The 16,980-nt window shown below is 40.9% G+C and overlaps 1 protein-coding gene across 1 annotated transcript in view; it reads right to left on the reverse strand.

Moving 5' to 3' along the window:
• Positions 1–16,980, reverse strand: part of TUSC3 (tumor suppressor candidate 3) — a 272,148-nt gene that overhangs the window by 8,156 nt on the left and 247,012 nt on the right. The window contains exons 8-10 of the mRNA XM_024192953.1: positions 15,223–15,297; positions 11,424–11,487; positions 9,936–10,026 (exon numbers count right to left, since the gene is read on the reverse strand). Coding sequence (XP_024048721.1) covers positions 9,936–10,026; positions 11,424–11,487; positions 15,223–15,297 — 230 coding nt within the window. The remainder of the gene's footprint in view (positions 1–9,935; positions 10,027–11,423; positions 11,488–15,222; positions 15,298–16,980) is intronic.

A 16,980-nucleotide genomic window follows, 5' to 3' on the forward strand; every position in this document is an offset into this window, starting at 1 on the left:
TGACTACATTTATTTCAGAAGCATTTTGGCTGTAGAGCAGTGTAATGGAGCTCACAGAGGGTGAACAATATGCAAATGTGCTGTATCACATTATTTTTTCTGCAGTGAAAAGAAAACCAAACACACACACACTCACAGCTTCTGCCCCCCCCCCCCCCTTTTCAATCATTATATGCATTTATTTTTGTCACCAAAGTGATCAACAGCTGAAGTAACAATGGCAGAGGCAATACTGGGGTCAGGGGGCAGCAAGCAGCAGCATTCCTATCATATTGTTTTATGTACTTTTATAAAAGAAAATAACTTCTTTTCTCCAGTCATTGGCTCTTGATATATCTTACCTCATTGAGGTCAATGATGGCAGGAGAGAGGATGCATACAAGGAGACATGTTATTTCTTAAATCCTTTATTGATGGACACTGTTTCAGTAAAGATTTACATGGTTGTTCAGTGACAAACAGCAAACAAGTAATCTATTATTTTTAACTTTCTCTGAAGAGGGACAATGGTGGATTTGTGATGTTGCTTGTAGCTCTGTTTATACAGCATGAACGTCATTTCAAACATTACTTTTTAAACACATGCAAATATGAGCTGAAAAAGAAACCAAAACAGCCACCACCCTACTTTTTTCAAGACTGTCAAATGTTATAGTTAACATATCCCATTACTAGGTTTCATTTTTAGGGCCAAATTCTCACCGATGCAAACTGGCATAGCTCCCTCTGGCCCTTCATGTTCATTGCACAGGTGAGATTTACCAACCCAAAGAAAACAAAAGGTAACAACCATTTCCCATGTATGCACCAGCTGCACAATGTGAAGAACTCAAAGAAGTAATGGGATATTTTATTACTCAAATACAAACTGGAGATTATTCAACAGAAGAAGTCAGGTAAGGCAAGGATTTCCTTCTACTGCATAACATGTACATCAAATACAAAAAAGAAATTATATTCAATGTGATACTATACAAAGCAGAACAGAAGAAAGGATGAAAAGCAAAAGGTAGGAGATGAACATTGAGAACATAGAGAAAGAACATTGAAAAAAAAAAAAAATAACCTGGTACCACTGTCAGTAACACATTTGGTATTTTTTTATATATTTATCATCATGTGGATAAATTTGGAGGATTAGTGGTAAAAGGAAAACAATTTATAAGGCTACTAAAATACCAGGGGATGGAAATAAAGAATACAGACCAACAAAAAAAAAAAAAAAAAAAGAAGAGTAAATAAATACTACAGATACAATTTTCCTAAGTACAGTGGCTAAATGAGGGAAATTAATTATTTAAATACAAGAGGGTCTTTATGTTCTGTCCTTAGTGTTCTGTGAGTGCACACACACACACACACACACTGATGAGAATTACATGCATGACTTGAGAAGAAAATTGAACCTTAAAATTTAACAGGACCCAGGCAAACAGGGAAGAAGCTAGCATGACCACTAAGGATGACTGTAGAAGACAAGTTGATATCAATCACCTCTTTATTCACAAATGAGAAGGCAAGACTCCATTGGCTAGGGTCAAGCTTCACCAATTGGGCAGAGAGAAATGTTAGAAACGTTTGACATTACATTGGAGCAGATAGGCAAAAAGTGAATAAACGTCGACAGAGTAGCAAGCAAAATCTCAAGGTGCAAAAGGAGTAACAGCTTTAGAGATAATATTCATTAATTCTCCAGTGTGAGGATCACACCAAAGGACTGAATGGTGAATAATTTGTTCCAGTTATCTGTAAAATGAGACAGAAGAATCTAGGCATACAAGTCTGTAACCTTACTTCACTTCACCAGGAGGGGAATACTAGAAATGCTAATAAAAAAAGAACTAAGTAGTTAGAATGGAATATTTCGTAAACACTGTCTAATTTAGTTGTGGCTTCATAAAAAAAGAGTGTGCCTTGTGAATCTGCTTGAATTTTTAAAGAACATTACTGATTTGGTAGGAATCAAAGAGGTTGTAATGGTATATTTTAAGGCAGAATTTGGCCCATGAGTCTACTGATTCCATTATGGTAATAACTTGCTATAGCCATATCTCATGATATGATAAACTTACACATTTCAATATTATACTTGTTCCCCTATGATATCTTTGTTCTATTCCCATGTTAAAGCTGTGGAAGAAAAATAAATCTTTTCTTATATATGCTGTGTATGTCCATTTAAACTTCTTGGATTTTGAAAGAAAGGTCTGATGGATTATACAGTTTTCTTCTATTTCTTAATGTTTTTATTCTCTCATCTTGGACAATGTTTTAGTGAAGGGTGGGTCTGGAATCTGCTCAGGCTTTTGATTTGTACCAAATACATTGGTTAGAAGAGATATGGAGTCTTCCTGAAAACCTTCTGAGTGGACAGTAGAGATCTAGTAAGGTGGAGAATCTGCTCCAGTGGCTATTCATGTATTATTGAATGGGAAATAGATTCATGTGGAAGATGTTAAGCAAAATATTTATAATATTTTCAGAAGAAAATGATAGTAAGCCAAAAAAGGAGGGAGAAGATGTGTTTCAGATTCTTTGTGCTGATTCAAAGGGTACAGGAAGCATGAATGGGCTGAAACTGAGCAAATGAAAAATTAGACTTAACACCAAGGAAAAGATTACTAAAAGTGAGGTGTACTGGCTGTGAAATACTTTCAACATGGTAAGTGGTAAATACCCCATGATTTGCATGAGGGTGGACTAAATAAGCAAGATTATTCTTACTATTAATTATATGAATTCCAATATGCATTAAGTTCACTTGTCAACAATGAATTCCATCTGCCATTATGCTGCCCTTTTACCTAGCTTTGTTAGGTCCCTATGAAGTTCTCACAATTTTCTCAGTCATCTGCAAACTTTGCTACCATTATTCTTTTCTGGATCATTAATACTTAAAACAAAAACAGTCCTAATAGCAAATCTTGAGCTTCTCACTTTCGCCATGCTGAAAAAAACTATTTAATTTCCTTTGTAGAAGTCTTGCTGGCTTATTCATGTCATTATGCTAATCTAGTTGTTTAGACATTCCATTTTTAAATATAGTTTTAACCCGTTTTCCTGGTACTGAAATAAGGCTTGCCAGTCTGTAATTCCAAGGATTTACTCCAGTGTCTTTTCAAAAGGTAGGTTTTATATTTGCTACCCTCCAGCCCTCTGATATAATAGCCAATTTTAATATTAGGCTGCTGAATGTGTGATGCTATTGGATTTAAAAATCTCCATATGAAGAACTGAATAATTCTTTCATTAGTTTATTTTTAATTTCTCTTCTAAAGTATCTGTCTATACAATTTTCATTGCTTGGTAATAGTGTATTCCAATTCACATACAGGGATAGACGTTTTCTGAAATGGACTAAACTACAGTTTTAAGAGGACATACTAAACTCTATGAATATGATTCACAGAATAACCTCAGCAAACAAGGAAATAATGCAAAAAATTAGTTTTACTGTTATCGCAAAACTATTAGAAAGTATTTTTTTAATTTCTCTCTGGCTGAAAACATCCATGTTAGGTGCTTTACCATAAGAAAGGTTTTTATGGCTAGAATGGATTGTTAGAATAGTGTGACAGGCATAGTTTCACAACCACAAAGACCTTGCTGTGGAATATAAAAAACCAAAAACAAATTAAACTACAAAAGGCATTTGTGGAAAAAGTACAAATATTCCCTAAATCACCCAGTCACATGGTCTGTATGAAGTGGCAGAAAAAAATTCTCTTGATTTGTATCGGTCTTCCAAAAGAGAACGTAAAAAGGCTTTTAAGAACATCTAGAACTGTGATATTTCATCTTGCAAATTATTGTTTATATCATACCAAAATTGTTCCAGACACTTTAGAGACAGGTGAGTAGACAAGGTCCCTATGCAAAAGGGCGTACAATGTTAATAGACATAGATATGGGGATAGAATATATCACAAAGCAAATAATTCAGCAGTGAAGTTCAGCACACACATTTTGTTAGTTCCAAGAGCTGTTTACATAGTATTTAATATTTTAGTAATATTTGTTGGGCCACATTCACTGCCAGCAAGAAAGTGAGCTACTGTCTCCTACCTAGCCTTCACTAATGGGTTTTTTCTGGAGATACTGGATAAAAACATGCACCCCACCAACAGAAAGTAGGGAGGGTGGCAATACAAACAAACAATGTCTATTCTCCCTTATAGAGGTGAATGCCCTCACTGGTTCAGCTGGCCTGCTGGAGTTTGCAAGCTGTTCCTCTTCTGCTAGCAAAGGTGAATCAAGCAAGTTATTCATAAACATTCTTAGAGTGGAGGAATAGAGCTTGTAGGTCTGTTGGGAACAGAGTGTTTTGGGGAAGAACTTAAAGAAGCACAAGTTAGAGAGGAACATGGTAAACTAGGAAAGGAAAGTAATATTTTATTAGTGCTGTACTTTGGATCTGATTAGCTTAATCCTTTGGAGTTCAAGGTACAGTCATTTCAAAACAAATGTAAATAAGCACACAAACATCACTTTTTAAAAATGCCATATGTATTAACTTTCAGGGTTTGCTGACAAATACATTTAGATAAGGCTGCAGGTATAGGAGCATCAATGGCCATAGAGTGTTTTTAATTGTATTGCTGTGTAGCAGGAAAGATGCATGTGGTATCTAACTAAGGGCTTGTCTTCACTACCAGGAGATCAATGCTGCTGCAATCGATGCAGCGGGTGTCGATTTAGCGGGTCTAGTGAAGACCTGGTAAATCGACAGCAGAGCATTCTCTGGTTGACTCCGGTACTCCAGCTCCCCGAGAAGAGTAATGTAAGTCGACCAGAGAGCATCTCCGATCAACGCAGCACAGTGAAGAAACTGTGGTAAGTCAACCTAAACTACGTCGACTTCAGCTATGTTATTCACATAGCTGGAGTAGCATAACTTAGGTTGATTTACCTGGGTAGTGTAGACAAGGCCTACCTCAGCAGAAAGGAGATAAAAACAGGCAAGGCAAGACCACAGGAAACACAAGGCTCCCAGAGTATCATCTCATTTGGGGTTTATCTCTTGACATGGTCCATGATTTTCAAAACCCTGAATAGTATCGGCTGTAGCTATCTGAAAGATCACATTCCCTGTGATGACCACACAACAGATTTGTCCATCGCAAAAATAAAGCTGTCAATAAACAGAGAAGGCTTATATCTGTCAGATGTATCTTCCACAAGAGCTAACCCATGGCAGTGGAACTCACTGCTTGTTGCCATAAGAATGTTCACCACCATGACCATGTTCAGAAATAAATGAAAAAACATTTCTTTATTTTTCCCACAAAAATGGTCTCCATCACATCACCATCCTCATACTTTATTTTTAAAAATAACTAAGCTAGTTCCTGTTGGTAGGGCTGGAAAGGAGAGTGGGTTTTATTTTTTTCTTCTTGTGAAAGGTGCTAAGATATCACAGTGATGGAAGACAACATAAAAAAAAGCCAAGCGAGTGCTAGTTATATATAGTCACACAGCACACAAGATCCAAGTCTTACACACAAAATGCCATGCTTTTTTGCTTTTGCAAAATGTAGCCGGATTCTAAGACATGTTGCAGATGTTTTTGAGATGATGGCAGACAAGAATTAAATCCAAAACATTGGAGAAGAGAACAAGCCAAGCTCTCACCTCTGACTGTTCTTGAATCAGATTCCAGTTCCATTCAATATCACTTCTTGTTAAAGGATAGAATGGATGTAACATTATGGTCTACTGAAATATCCGACAACAATGAGAAAACTCATCATTTCACTTGTGCTGAGGGAGTGAGCAAAAGTAAAATGAAATAAAAGGCAGAATGTCAGAAGCGTTTCAACTTTATTTCCTCTTGTTTGATAGAAATGTTGTTGATGAAATTTTACCACATTTAACTTGAGGGGAAGTATACAAAGTAGGAAGAAGAAAATAAGTTCTCAGCTCATCAGGATATCTTTCTCTTGACATGGTAGGAAGTCTTTTTCCGTTTATGTATCATTTATAATGATTTGCCAATGAATATGAAGAAAGAACAAATGTAATAAAATGAATTATCTTTACTGAAATAATATGTAGGCATGTTAATGAGACTTAAAATCTTTTAGTTTGAGACATCAAACGTTTTTTACATTGGCCAATATATAGTAATCAAAGATTTTAAGCGTGTAATTTAGATTAGTATGCATCCTTCCATGTTTTGAAGGGGGGTTCAAAAGAGGATGGAGCTAGGCTCTTCTCAGTGGGGCAGATGACAGAACAAGGAGCAATGGTCTCAAATTGCAGTGGGGGAGGTCTAGGTTTGATATTAGGAAAAACGATTTCATGAAGAGGGTGGTGAAACACTGGAATGGGTTACCTAGGGAAGTGGTGGAATCTCCATCCTGAGAGGTTTTTAAGGCCCCGCTTGACAAAGCCCTGGCTGGGATGATTTAGTTGGGGTTGGTCCTGCTTTGAGCAGGGGGTTGGACTAGATGACCTCCTGAGGTCTCTTCCAACCTTAATCTTCTATGATTTGGGTGGTAGGTAGCAGCAGTTTAGGCTGCTCTACTTCAGGGTATGGTCATCCCTGGCCATGCGTGCCTCTGGTTGGTAGTACCTGATTAGGGCTTTTGCTCAGGGTAACAAGTGAAGGCCAATGACAAACTCAGCAGATGAGGGCCAAGTTCCCCAAAAGGTAGTGAAGGTGAATGAGCCATGACTATGGATGTGTGGATCGCATAGTGTAGAAGAGCCAAATATTCATAATGGTTGTTCATGCCCCCAGGAACCAATGGCATCTGAGGGACTAGTTCCTAGGAAGTGGGATGGTGTCCCCCACATATGAAATCCCTCTATGTCTCCCTGCCTCAAGAAGACAGTGTGAAATGAAGGGGAAAAAAGCCACGACAGACTGTGACAATAGCACCAGTATTAAAGTCCCTGCTATTATTGACTGCAGAAGGAGAGGTGTGCTCTGCCTGCATAGGACAAGTGCAACCCAAACCTCTCATAGGGAAGGCGCAGCCACAATGACCCCAACTTCCTGGAAGTCCAAACCAGATTTTAGAGACATTTTCTGTGTCACCACATGGAACATAAATATATATATAGAGAGAGATACACCTATCTCATAGAGCTGGAAGGGACCCTGAAAAGTCATTGAGTCCAGCCCCCTGCCTTTACTAGCAGGACCAAGAACTGATTTTGCCTCAGATCCCTAAGTGGCCCCCTCAAGGATTGAACTCACAACCCTAGGTTTAGCAGGCTAATGTTCAAACCACTGAGCTATCCCTCCCCCCAATTCATGTTAATTCATATTAACCCTGAATGGCATTGGGTACATGACAGTTCAAAGAATTTATCTGTTAAAAGATTGCAATTGTCAGCATCAAAGAGCCCTGTCTACCAGAAAGCAAACAAGTTACTGTAAAAGGAGCAACCATCCTCCATGCTGGTTGTCCACATCCAGCTCAAGGTATGGCACTTATTAGACAGCAGCTAGTATAGACTTTAACCACATGGAACCCCATCTCTCTAGGCTTACTCTTTGTTTGGCTCCAACATCTTTGTGGACACTTATCTGTCATTGTGGCCTATGAGCCAACAAAAAATGCATCATCTGTGGAAAAGGACACATTCTACCACCAGCTAGCAGCAAATATCCAGTTAATTCCACCACATGATAGACTACTAGTGCATAGAGAATATAATGAGATGAGTGGCTGTGATTGAGCTGGGGAAGTATGAAAGGCCTTTCAAAAGTTACGGAATGGACCATACTGTTTGACCTGGTGGCATTCCACTCCAACTGCTCAGAGATGCCTGAAACCAGTGAGCATCAGCCTGCATCAATTGTTCTTAGAAGTGTGGCCATCATGCAAAGTACCAGCAGAATTGAAAGATGGCCCTTGTACAAAGGATCTCACTCTGAGTGTGGCAACTACAGGCCAATCTCATTGTTACTGGTCTCTGGAAAGGTCTTTTATCATGTTCTGCTTAGTAGGATGCAGCCACTCTTTAACAGACATTGTCCACAACAATCTGGGTTCATTGCTGGGTGGTTGGCAATGGATGCTGTCCTTACCCGCCGGCTTCTGGCGGAGCTTCACCAAACATTTAAACACCCACTTGACATGATATACATCTACATCAAATTGACTTCTGATTTGGTTGACAGGTCAGATTTTGGTTCACACTGAAAGGAGTTGGTATTCCAGATATTCTAAATCTACTGCACAATCTTCACATTGGTACTAGCGAGAGAGTGTGTTGGTTCACAGATTCACCACATTTCTATACAATCTCAGCTGTGTGGCAGGAATGTATCCTCACCCTGACTACTCTGTCATGCTACTGACAGGATACTTGGACTTGCTGCATCACACATTGAATGGAATCAAGATTGGTCAAGAAGTGTTCTCAGACTGAGCCTATGCTGACGATGCTGCCCTGCTTGTGGAAAAGTCAGAATTTCAGCACTGTCCTCCAAGGTCTCCAAGATGCTACCCACATTGTGGGGTTGAATGTCTTATGGTGGAAGACCAAGGTATAGAAACTTGCAGGTGGGCTACCAGAATCCCTGGTGCAAGTGGTGTTGAGTACCATGGGTAGTGCTGACAAGTTCATTTACCTAGGCTGCAAGAAGAGTTTAAACGGTCACAGCAAACCAGTCATTCATTGATTAATAGATCTCACTGCTTCCTGCATGAAGTCCATGTTTATGGAAGAAAAAACGTCTGTGCTGAGACAAAGTTCAGGATCTATCAAACCCGTACTACCCGTATTGCTATAAAGGTCAGAAACCTGGACCCTCTTACAAGCAAACTTGGAGCAGTTAGAGACATTCCATATTCACTGTCAGTGCCAAATCCTAAGCATAAAATGTTTTGACTTTATGCAAAATGTCAATCTTCACAGAGCTCTGACGTTCATTCAGGTGCTCATTCTATTCAAAAGTGTTACTGCACACTATTCTGCCATGTCGCCAGGATGGACAAAAACACCCCGGCCCACCATGCTCTCAAGCTGGGGTGTATTGACGTACACCCCGACTCTACTTGATGCCTACCGCGGGGGTGCCCTAGCAATTCCTGGATACAGGATTGAGCCAGATCTGCGAACTTCACTACACAATGCCCGGTACTGCCTTCAACCATGGTCACTCTGGCTGGTGCAATGGTTCTCAGTAGACTATGCATGTTGACTCAACGTTCATGTTATTAAAGTAAAAATAGATTAATAATCTGAAAATCAATTGAGGTGATATGTACACATTGTCTGTTGAAAAACAGTGACAGCTGTGCTATGTTCACATTTCAGTGAAGATTTCACAGTAAAAAAGTTGTTTCTACACTTATTTCTAGCATGTATGTTCTTAACCACCCACTCTTGTATATTTAGAAGCATTCATATATATGCAGCACTAGCTATATTTTCCTGTCCCAAAGGTGGGGGAAAATTCTACCCATTAGAGTTTGTGTATTCAGATCTGAAGTATTTGTGGTTTTAGTTTATATGGTATGTGAAGTTTCTTATGGAATGTTTTGACAGGGTGATTTATCCATTATAACGAATAAGGGTATTGCTTATCTGTGCAGTAGAGAGAGCTTGTTTGAGAGCTGGTCTGAGATGTGGAATAAACTTCCACAGGAACTAAGGACCATCACAAACCTCATCACCTTCTACTCCAGGTGCATTATCTTTCCTGGGCCCACTACAAAGAAATTCAGTCACTCACAAACACGTCCTTTGACCTGTAAAGTGCAGCACAGCTGCTAAGACAATGGGTCAGTTACTTTTTTACATGTATCCAAACATCACTGTCTTTTTACTCATGGCTTGCTCCTGCTCCCGTAGATATCAATGGCAAAATACTCATTAACATCAAGGACAGCAGGATCAAGCCAATCTTTTGAACTTTTAAAAATACCCGGTACCCATTATAATATAAAAATGGATTTAATAACATAAAAGATTACCTGTATGGATAGCCATGGTATTTGGAGCGGAATATCGACAGCAGGAAGCTGAAGAAGAAAACCACCAGACCCAGTCCTACGAGGCATATTACTGGAAAAAAATATTAACTGTGTTTACTAGCATATAAAAACATGGAAAAGATTAACATCTAGAGTCTATACTAAAAATATCATTTATGTCAATCACTTACAAAGAAATTTGGCATAGTTTAGTACTCAAGTTTTGATATATTGCCTTATGATGTCCAGTATCTTCTAACAGGGCATCAAAACACACCTGGAAATTATTTATTTGTGGTTATTAAAAAAAACTTCTTATCAGTATAAGTGTATTATTGAGGAAAAAGGAACAGTAGTTTGCAGCTTTTGGATACAAACACCTTGCTGGAGACTGTGGATATAGACATCTTCGTAAATTATACATTTCAGGCAATGTAATGTAATATAAATTCCTTTGATTACCCCTCCACCCCCCCCCAAAAAATCAATTAAATTCATTCAATATCCCTGTGACATCTGGGATAATCAAGAATGTTAAGTATAAATTGGAATCTGAACAATCAGGGTTGTGTGTGTGTGTGTGGGGGGGGGGAATTCCTATTGAAATAAATGGGAGAAACCATTTGCTTTAGTTCATCTGTAAGAAAAGAGGCAGAGAAAGGAAGAAAAGTGAGAGAGAACAAATACCTTATTAAACTCAAGGCAGGTCTAAACTACAAATTTTGCATCGGTGCAGCTGCACCGCTGTAACGCGTATGATGAAGCTGCTCTAAGCTGACGGGAGAGAGCTGAAGTCAAAGGGCATTTTGCCAATGACTTCCATGGGAGTAGGATCAAGTTCTAAATGCCGTAAGTGGTCACATTGTGGGGGTCTGGCAAGGGGCCAGCTCAGCTGCAGGAATGCCTGGAGGAATTCTTCCTGACTCAACATTTACATGAGAAACTGAAAAAAATGAGGGCTTGATATTGAGAGGTGGTGATCACCAAAAACTGAAGGCAGTGGGAGATGCAAACACTGAGCACTTCAGAGTCACACTCTAAACATGTAGAATTTCAGTATCTCAATTAAATTATGACTGAAGCTTAATGGCATATTAGACCGTGATACACAAGAATCTCTTTTTGAAGGACACTGAAAGACATCTACCAATATTTTCATCAATAGGAGCTGATTCAAGTACAGTATACCTGTCCCCTTCAAGTCCTCATGCCTGGGGTGGAGCTCTGTGTGAGTATTGGCATTTCCACAGTTCAGTAACTTTATAAAATTAAATCATTATCTATTAATACTACACATCACAGGATTGCATCACAAGGTAATTAGCCCCTTTTTTTTTTTTTTTTTAAATAAGTTGGTAAGTGCCAGTTCAATAAATATGATGAGACTGTCAATTGAATGGACCTGACTAACCCTAATAGGAATTTTAACATTTTCCAAAAAACACTTTAGCAATTATGCTATAATAAATATATAGTTTGGTATGTTACAATTGACATGTTAGCTCTTTAAATGGCAGATGACAGCTGGCAACTTTCATTATTTCCTCATTTCCTTTTAAACCAGAAAACAAAACGTTAGGACATTTTCAGACACTGCTTCTCCCCATCACTTAAGGGCCAGATTTTGCCATCCTTATCAGATTGAGTAAAACTTTACTCTCTGAGCATTAACATTTATTTCAATGGAAATGCTTGTAAAATAAGGTACTATTCATCATGAGTAAGAAAGGCAGAATCTGGCACTAGTGTAATGCAGACTTACAAATCCAAGAAATACGATCAGAGAGCTACAGTCAAATTTAAATCAAGCAACTGTCTATTTTGACATTGATGGTAAGTTAGGGACTGAGGACAAATTTTTCAAAATTATCTTAGCAGCCTACGTCCAATTGAAGGAGACCTGAGAATCACTGTAGATAGCTTGATGAAAAGGGAGGATAGTGCAAAGACCTCCGTTTTTACTGGGGGATGAGGAAATACCTTGAATAAAACCCTCTTCCCCTTTCCTGTGAGGGGACCTCTTCTATGGAGCCAAGAGCTAAGATGACTGGACCTTCTGGTGTAGAGTGCTCTCATGAGATGGGTCCCTGAATAGGGATGGGGAGAGTTGGTGGGTAGGAGAGGAAGTCAAGTGTGTAGCCCATCTCTACAATATCCAATACATACTTGTCTGAGGTGACCAGAAATGGCAGAAATGAGACAGATGTACAGAGGCGTAGCGAGCGCCCTCTGTACCCTCCGACCGGAGGGGGCCCTGCAAGGAAGGGGGCCCCTAAAAGTGGCAAAATAAATACCGCATTCCAGTTTCTGCATTGTAAGGGGCCCCGCCCGGACATATGTTTGGAGGGGGCCATGTTCTTTGTTGCTACGGCCCTGCAGATGTATGCCATACAGAGTAGATGATCAGGGCTGGGTAGTGAGTGGCATGCTGTCTTTGGGAGTGGAATCAAATCTGCTGCCTGGTTGCAGAGAATGAGGGACAGTGGGATGTAGTGGCCACTCCTGAGGGCCTTCTCCCAGAAGTCTTCTGCCCCATTCTGGCATACTGGTGTGGTCTATAGTAGAGGGCCTGCTTACATGCTGAGACCTGAAGTGCTGTCTGGGGTGATGGCTGGGGTGCAGAACCCCAAGGACTTGAGTGTGGCCTTATATAGTTCTTCAGTGATTTCATGGCCTCATCCATCTTATCATGAAACAAAGAGCAACCTTCAAAGTGCAGGTCCTCAACTGTGGTCAGCAGATCCTGGATGCTATGTGCATAGCATCTAAAGCCACCTGGACGACTGTTTTAGAGACCAGTTTCCCTTCGAACACCAAAGTCCAGAACTCACTCTTGAATTCTCATGGGAAACTATCCACAAAACACCCCACAGCACTCCATATTTTGCCAGGATCGCCTAGTTATTGAATATCCTCATTTGGAGACTTGAGGTGAGAATATGATTTCCATGCCCTTCTGCTCTTTATCCCTGGTCATCGATTTCTGCTGACCCTGATATGTTTTCACTTGCCACTGTCACAACTAATGAGTCCAGTACTGGGTGTGAGAAAAATTGCTCATAGCCCATAGTTCATATCTGGTACCACCTGTTGGACTTCTTTGAAGTTGGAGCTACCAATACAGAATTTGCCATAAAACCTTCACTGGCTTCAGCAGTCTCTCATTAATGCTTATCACTATGCAACCTGGTACCAATGAGTGCAATACATCAAGCAACATATGAAGCGCTTTCCTGCACCTTTTTCTATAGGGATCTCTAAATTTGCCACTACTGACAATATAAGTCCTGGAAGACCATATGGTCCTCCAGTACAGCTGATGCCTAGTGCAGCAACAGGGCTTTATCTGATGAAGACAAGGAAGTTTTGGCTGGTACCTGCTGAGAGACCTCTGACTCCTGTGATTGCAGTTCCTCATCTGGGCCATGCAGAGGGGATTGCGCTCTCTCACCCACAGGGAAGCTGACCTGAACCTACAGTATGCTAGGGAGGGTAGGCCCAAGACAAACTGAGGCATCCATGGCATCCATACAGTCCACAGCTTAAAGTGAAATGGCAACGGAGGCCGGGTCATGGTTCTGGTATGGATCAGTACTGGCATCACAATCTTCTTGAAGCTAAGCTCCCCTACCCAGTGGAGGTGGTGTGTGTGTGTAGGTGGTGTGTGATCCTGCTGGACCCCAAGATGTGGTTGGGGATGACTGTGGGCTGTCCTCCAAGTCTAAGGATGACAGGTATCACTCTTCTGGGAGCAGGGGAGCTCTCACTGGCATTGGCGGTACCAGCACCAAGCATGTGGATGGCCTTCTGTTCCTCTTCTGTCCTGAGGACCTCTGTTCAGCATCCAGTCGATCCCAGTGTTTTCCCCGCACCATGGCCAACTTAGAGGGTGCCTCATTTTGAAGATGCATGGGGCACAGACCTTGAGGATCTACAGGACCTCTGATCCCCTGACAATCTGGAGGCCTGGGAACTAGGGTCTGAATCCAGTCACATGGACTTTTTGAGAAGGGATGCCCTAAAGCAAGACTCCCTCGAACACTGGTTCCATTTTGAGAAATAACTTCCAGATCAAACATATACCCAGAATATGCCCCTCACCAAGGAAGAGTAGACATCTTGTTTGACCATCATTGAGAGGTATGAGGCCTTGCAAATGAGGCAGTGCTTGAAACCCAAGGACTTGTGGTCTGCCATGCAGAACTGAAGGTGGTACTGGTCCTATTGATGACCTGTGGTCCCATTGGTCCTGAAGACTAACTAGCTAAAAAGGTAAGTAACTCTGAAAGGACCTGCTGTGACACACACCATGGCAGTAAGAAGGAACTGAGTGTGAGGCAGTATACCCTTTATACTCTCATTGAATGCATGAGGAAGCAAAGGATGCATGCTCTGTCCCCCAGTCACAGATAACTAGAAAGTTTTCTAATGCATCTGCACTGGATGTGCACTTATCAGCTGTGGAATTATATGGATTATCACACGAACCACCACCAGGGTTATCAGCATTAATGGCTACACATTTTTGAAGGGATACTAAATCTTAGGCTTCAGGTTTTAAACAATCTCTAACCATAAGCGATTAGGATAAGAACTATTGTGGGAGCAGATTATCCCACATCTGCCTACTGCAAAGCACTGAAACATCTGGTACTGGCCAGTGTTGGAGACAGGTTATACTGAACTAGATGAGTCTAATCCAGTATAAAATTCCTATGTTCCAATGAAAGTCAATGGGGACTCAAGATTCAAAATTCACTTTTGAAAATAGAACTTAGGTGCTTTTGAAACTCCTACCTTAAGTCTCACTGACTTCAACAGGACTTAGGCTCCTATATTAATTAGGTGCTTTTGAAAATGTTACCTTTGGCTCCTAAGTCACTTAGGACTTGTCTATACACAAAAATGGCAGTGGTTTAACTATACTGTTATAGTTAGAGCAGTGCAACCCACCTAGTGTGGATGCAATTATATAAGTATAAAAATGTTTTATACTTGTATAGCTATTTCCATATGGGAAGATCATAAGGCCTAAACTATATGGGTATAAGGTACCTTTATACTGCTATAAATGTGTCCATACTAGGTGTCGGACTTGTCTTATTTTCTAAAATAAATCACATTCCTAACTGAAATAGTTATACTGGTATAAAAACTGTGTGCAGACCAGGCCTTAGGCACTTTTGAAAACTTTAACCTGAATGGCAATTCTTACCTTTGTGTTTATCTCAAAATGCCTTCAAAAAGTAAAATTCAGAGATCCTACAAATGACACTAAATAACTTACTTCTCCTTTTTCCAACATCCCCTTTGGAAGTAGCAGCTTCATTCAGAAGAACCATTCCCATGGTGATAGCCGCATCTATACAGTTGTTGTCAAGGAAACAGCAGAAATATGGATGTCTCAGAAATCCATGAGAGTGCATCTGTGAACTAAGGTTTTCATTTTCTATAAACCAAAAATATCAAAAATGCTCTATTCCATAAATAGGCTGAAAATTTATGCAAAACTGTAGAGAGACAAATATTTAGATGTAGTGATAATTTCCATTGTGTAAGCTACATTTAGTAATCGACTTTGTGTGTTAAAGTTAACAACATGTAGCTTTACATAAAACTCAAAACATTTTAGAACAGAAATAAAATTTGAAAGATTTTAAAGGGATCAGGTAGGAGCAATGATGCTTTTGTATTTATGTAAATATTATAAAAACATAAGCCAAAGTATATGAAATCTAGAAAGCAAAGTAATTTTACCAATGCAGAATGAATACTGGCAGAAAACACATGCAGTGTACATACTGTGGCAAAGTACCTTCTTCTCCTCAGCAGGCTCAGTCCTTTTTAGCCTTGGAGACACAGGCTTCGGCAAAGCAAATCCTTGTAGGTAGCACAGGGTCTGGCTATTCCTTCCCTCAATCAGTCCCTTGTGCTTGTTTATCTTCCCTTCTGGGGACAGAGTGCGGCCTTCCATGCAGGAAGGGTTCAGAGCCTTGCTGCTGCTCCTAGCTTACTGGCAGCTTCCCTGCTCCTCTCACCCTCTCTCCCTCCCCCCTTCCATGCTGGGGAGGGTTTAAAAAGGTCCCAAGCAGTTGGAGCCAGCTGAACCTAATTAGTTCCCTGGTAACCCCTTGCCCAGCTGAACCTTATTTCCCCATGGTTCTCTCTCCTCAGTGGCTTGGGAGAGGCCTTTTTAACCCCCTGGGACTGATTACTACCCCCCCCCCCTTTGTAGCTGTTTGTCCTGGGTTTGCCACATATTTCCCCCCCCTCCCCCCCCGCTCAACACTACGGGGTTGGGCTACTTGGGTCGGAAAGCAGTGCACTCTCAACAGGCTATCTGCATTGCCACATTGGGTTCCAGACCTATGTCGTACTGTGAAGTGGAAGAGTTGAAGCGACAGGAACCATCTTGTTACTCTCGTGTTTTTGTCCTTGTTTTGGTGCATCCACTGCAAAGGGGCATGGTCCGTGACAAGGGTAAACCTCCGTCCAAGTAGATAGTAGCGGAGGCTTTCTATGGCCCATTTCACAGCCAGGCATTCCTTCTCCACCACGATGTATTTCCATTCCCTAGGTAGGAGCTTCCTACTGAGGAAGAGGACGGGGTGTTCATCATCTCTGACCATTTGGGAAAGCACCGTTCCCAGCCCTACTTCAGAGGCGTCGGTTTGTAGGATAAACTCCTTCCCCCAGTCTGGGGCTACTAGTACGGGGTCTGTGCAGAGGGCCGTCCTCAGATCTGCAAAAGCACTTTCGGCTGCAGCAGAGCATTTTACTATGTCAGGGCCCCGAGCTTTTGTTAGGTCCGTTAATGGGCATGCCCTGGTGGCGAAGTGGGTAATGAACCGCCTATAGTCAAGGGTCAAGGGTAGCCATAAACCGTGCCTTTCCCAATCTGTCAATCAGCTCATCTATCCTGGGTATAGGGTAGGCATCAAATTGGGACACCTCATTGAGCTTGCGGAAGTCATTGCAGAACCTCATACTGCCGTTCGGCTTAGGCACTAAAACCACGGGACTGGACCATTGGCTATGAGATTCT

This window comes from Terrapene carolina, unplaced genomic scaffold, assembly GCF_002925995.2.
Source record: "Terrapene carolina triunguis isolate 2854851 unplaced genomic scaffold, T_m_triunguis-2.0 Scaffold66, whole genome shotgun sequence".
NCBI lineage: Eukaryota > Metazoa > Chordata > Testudines > Emydidae > Terrapene > Terrapene triunguis.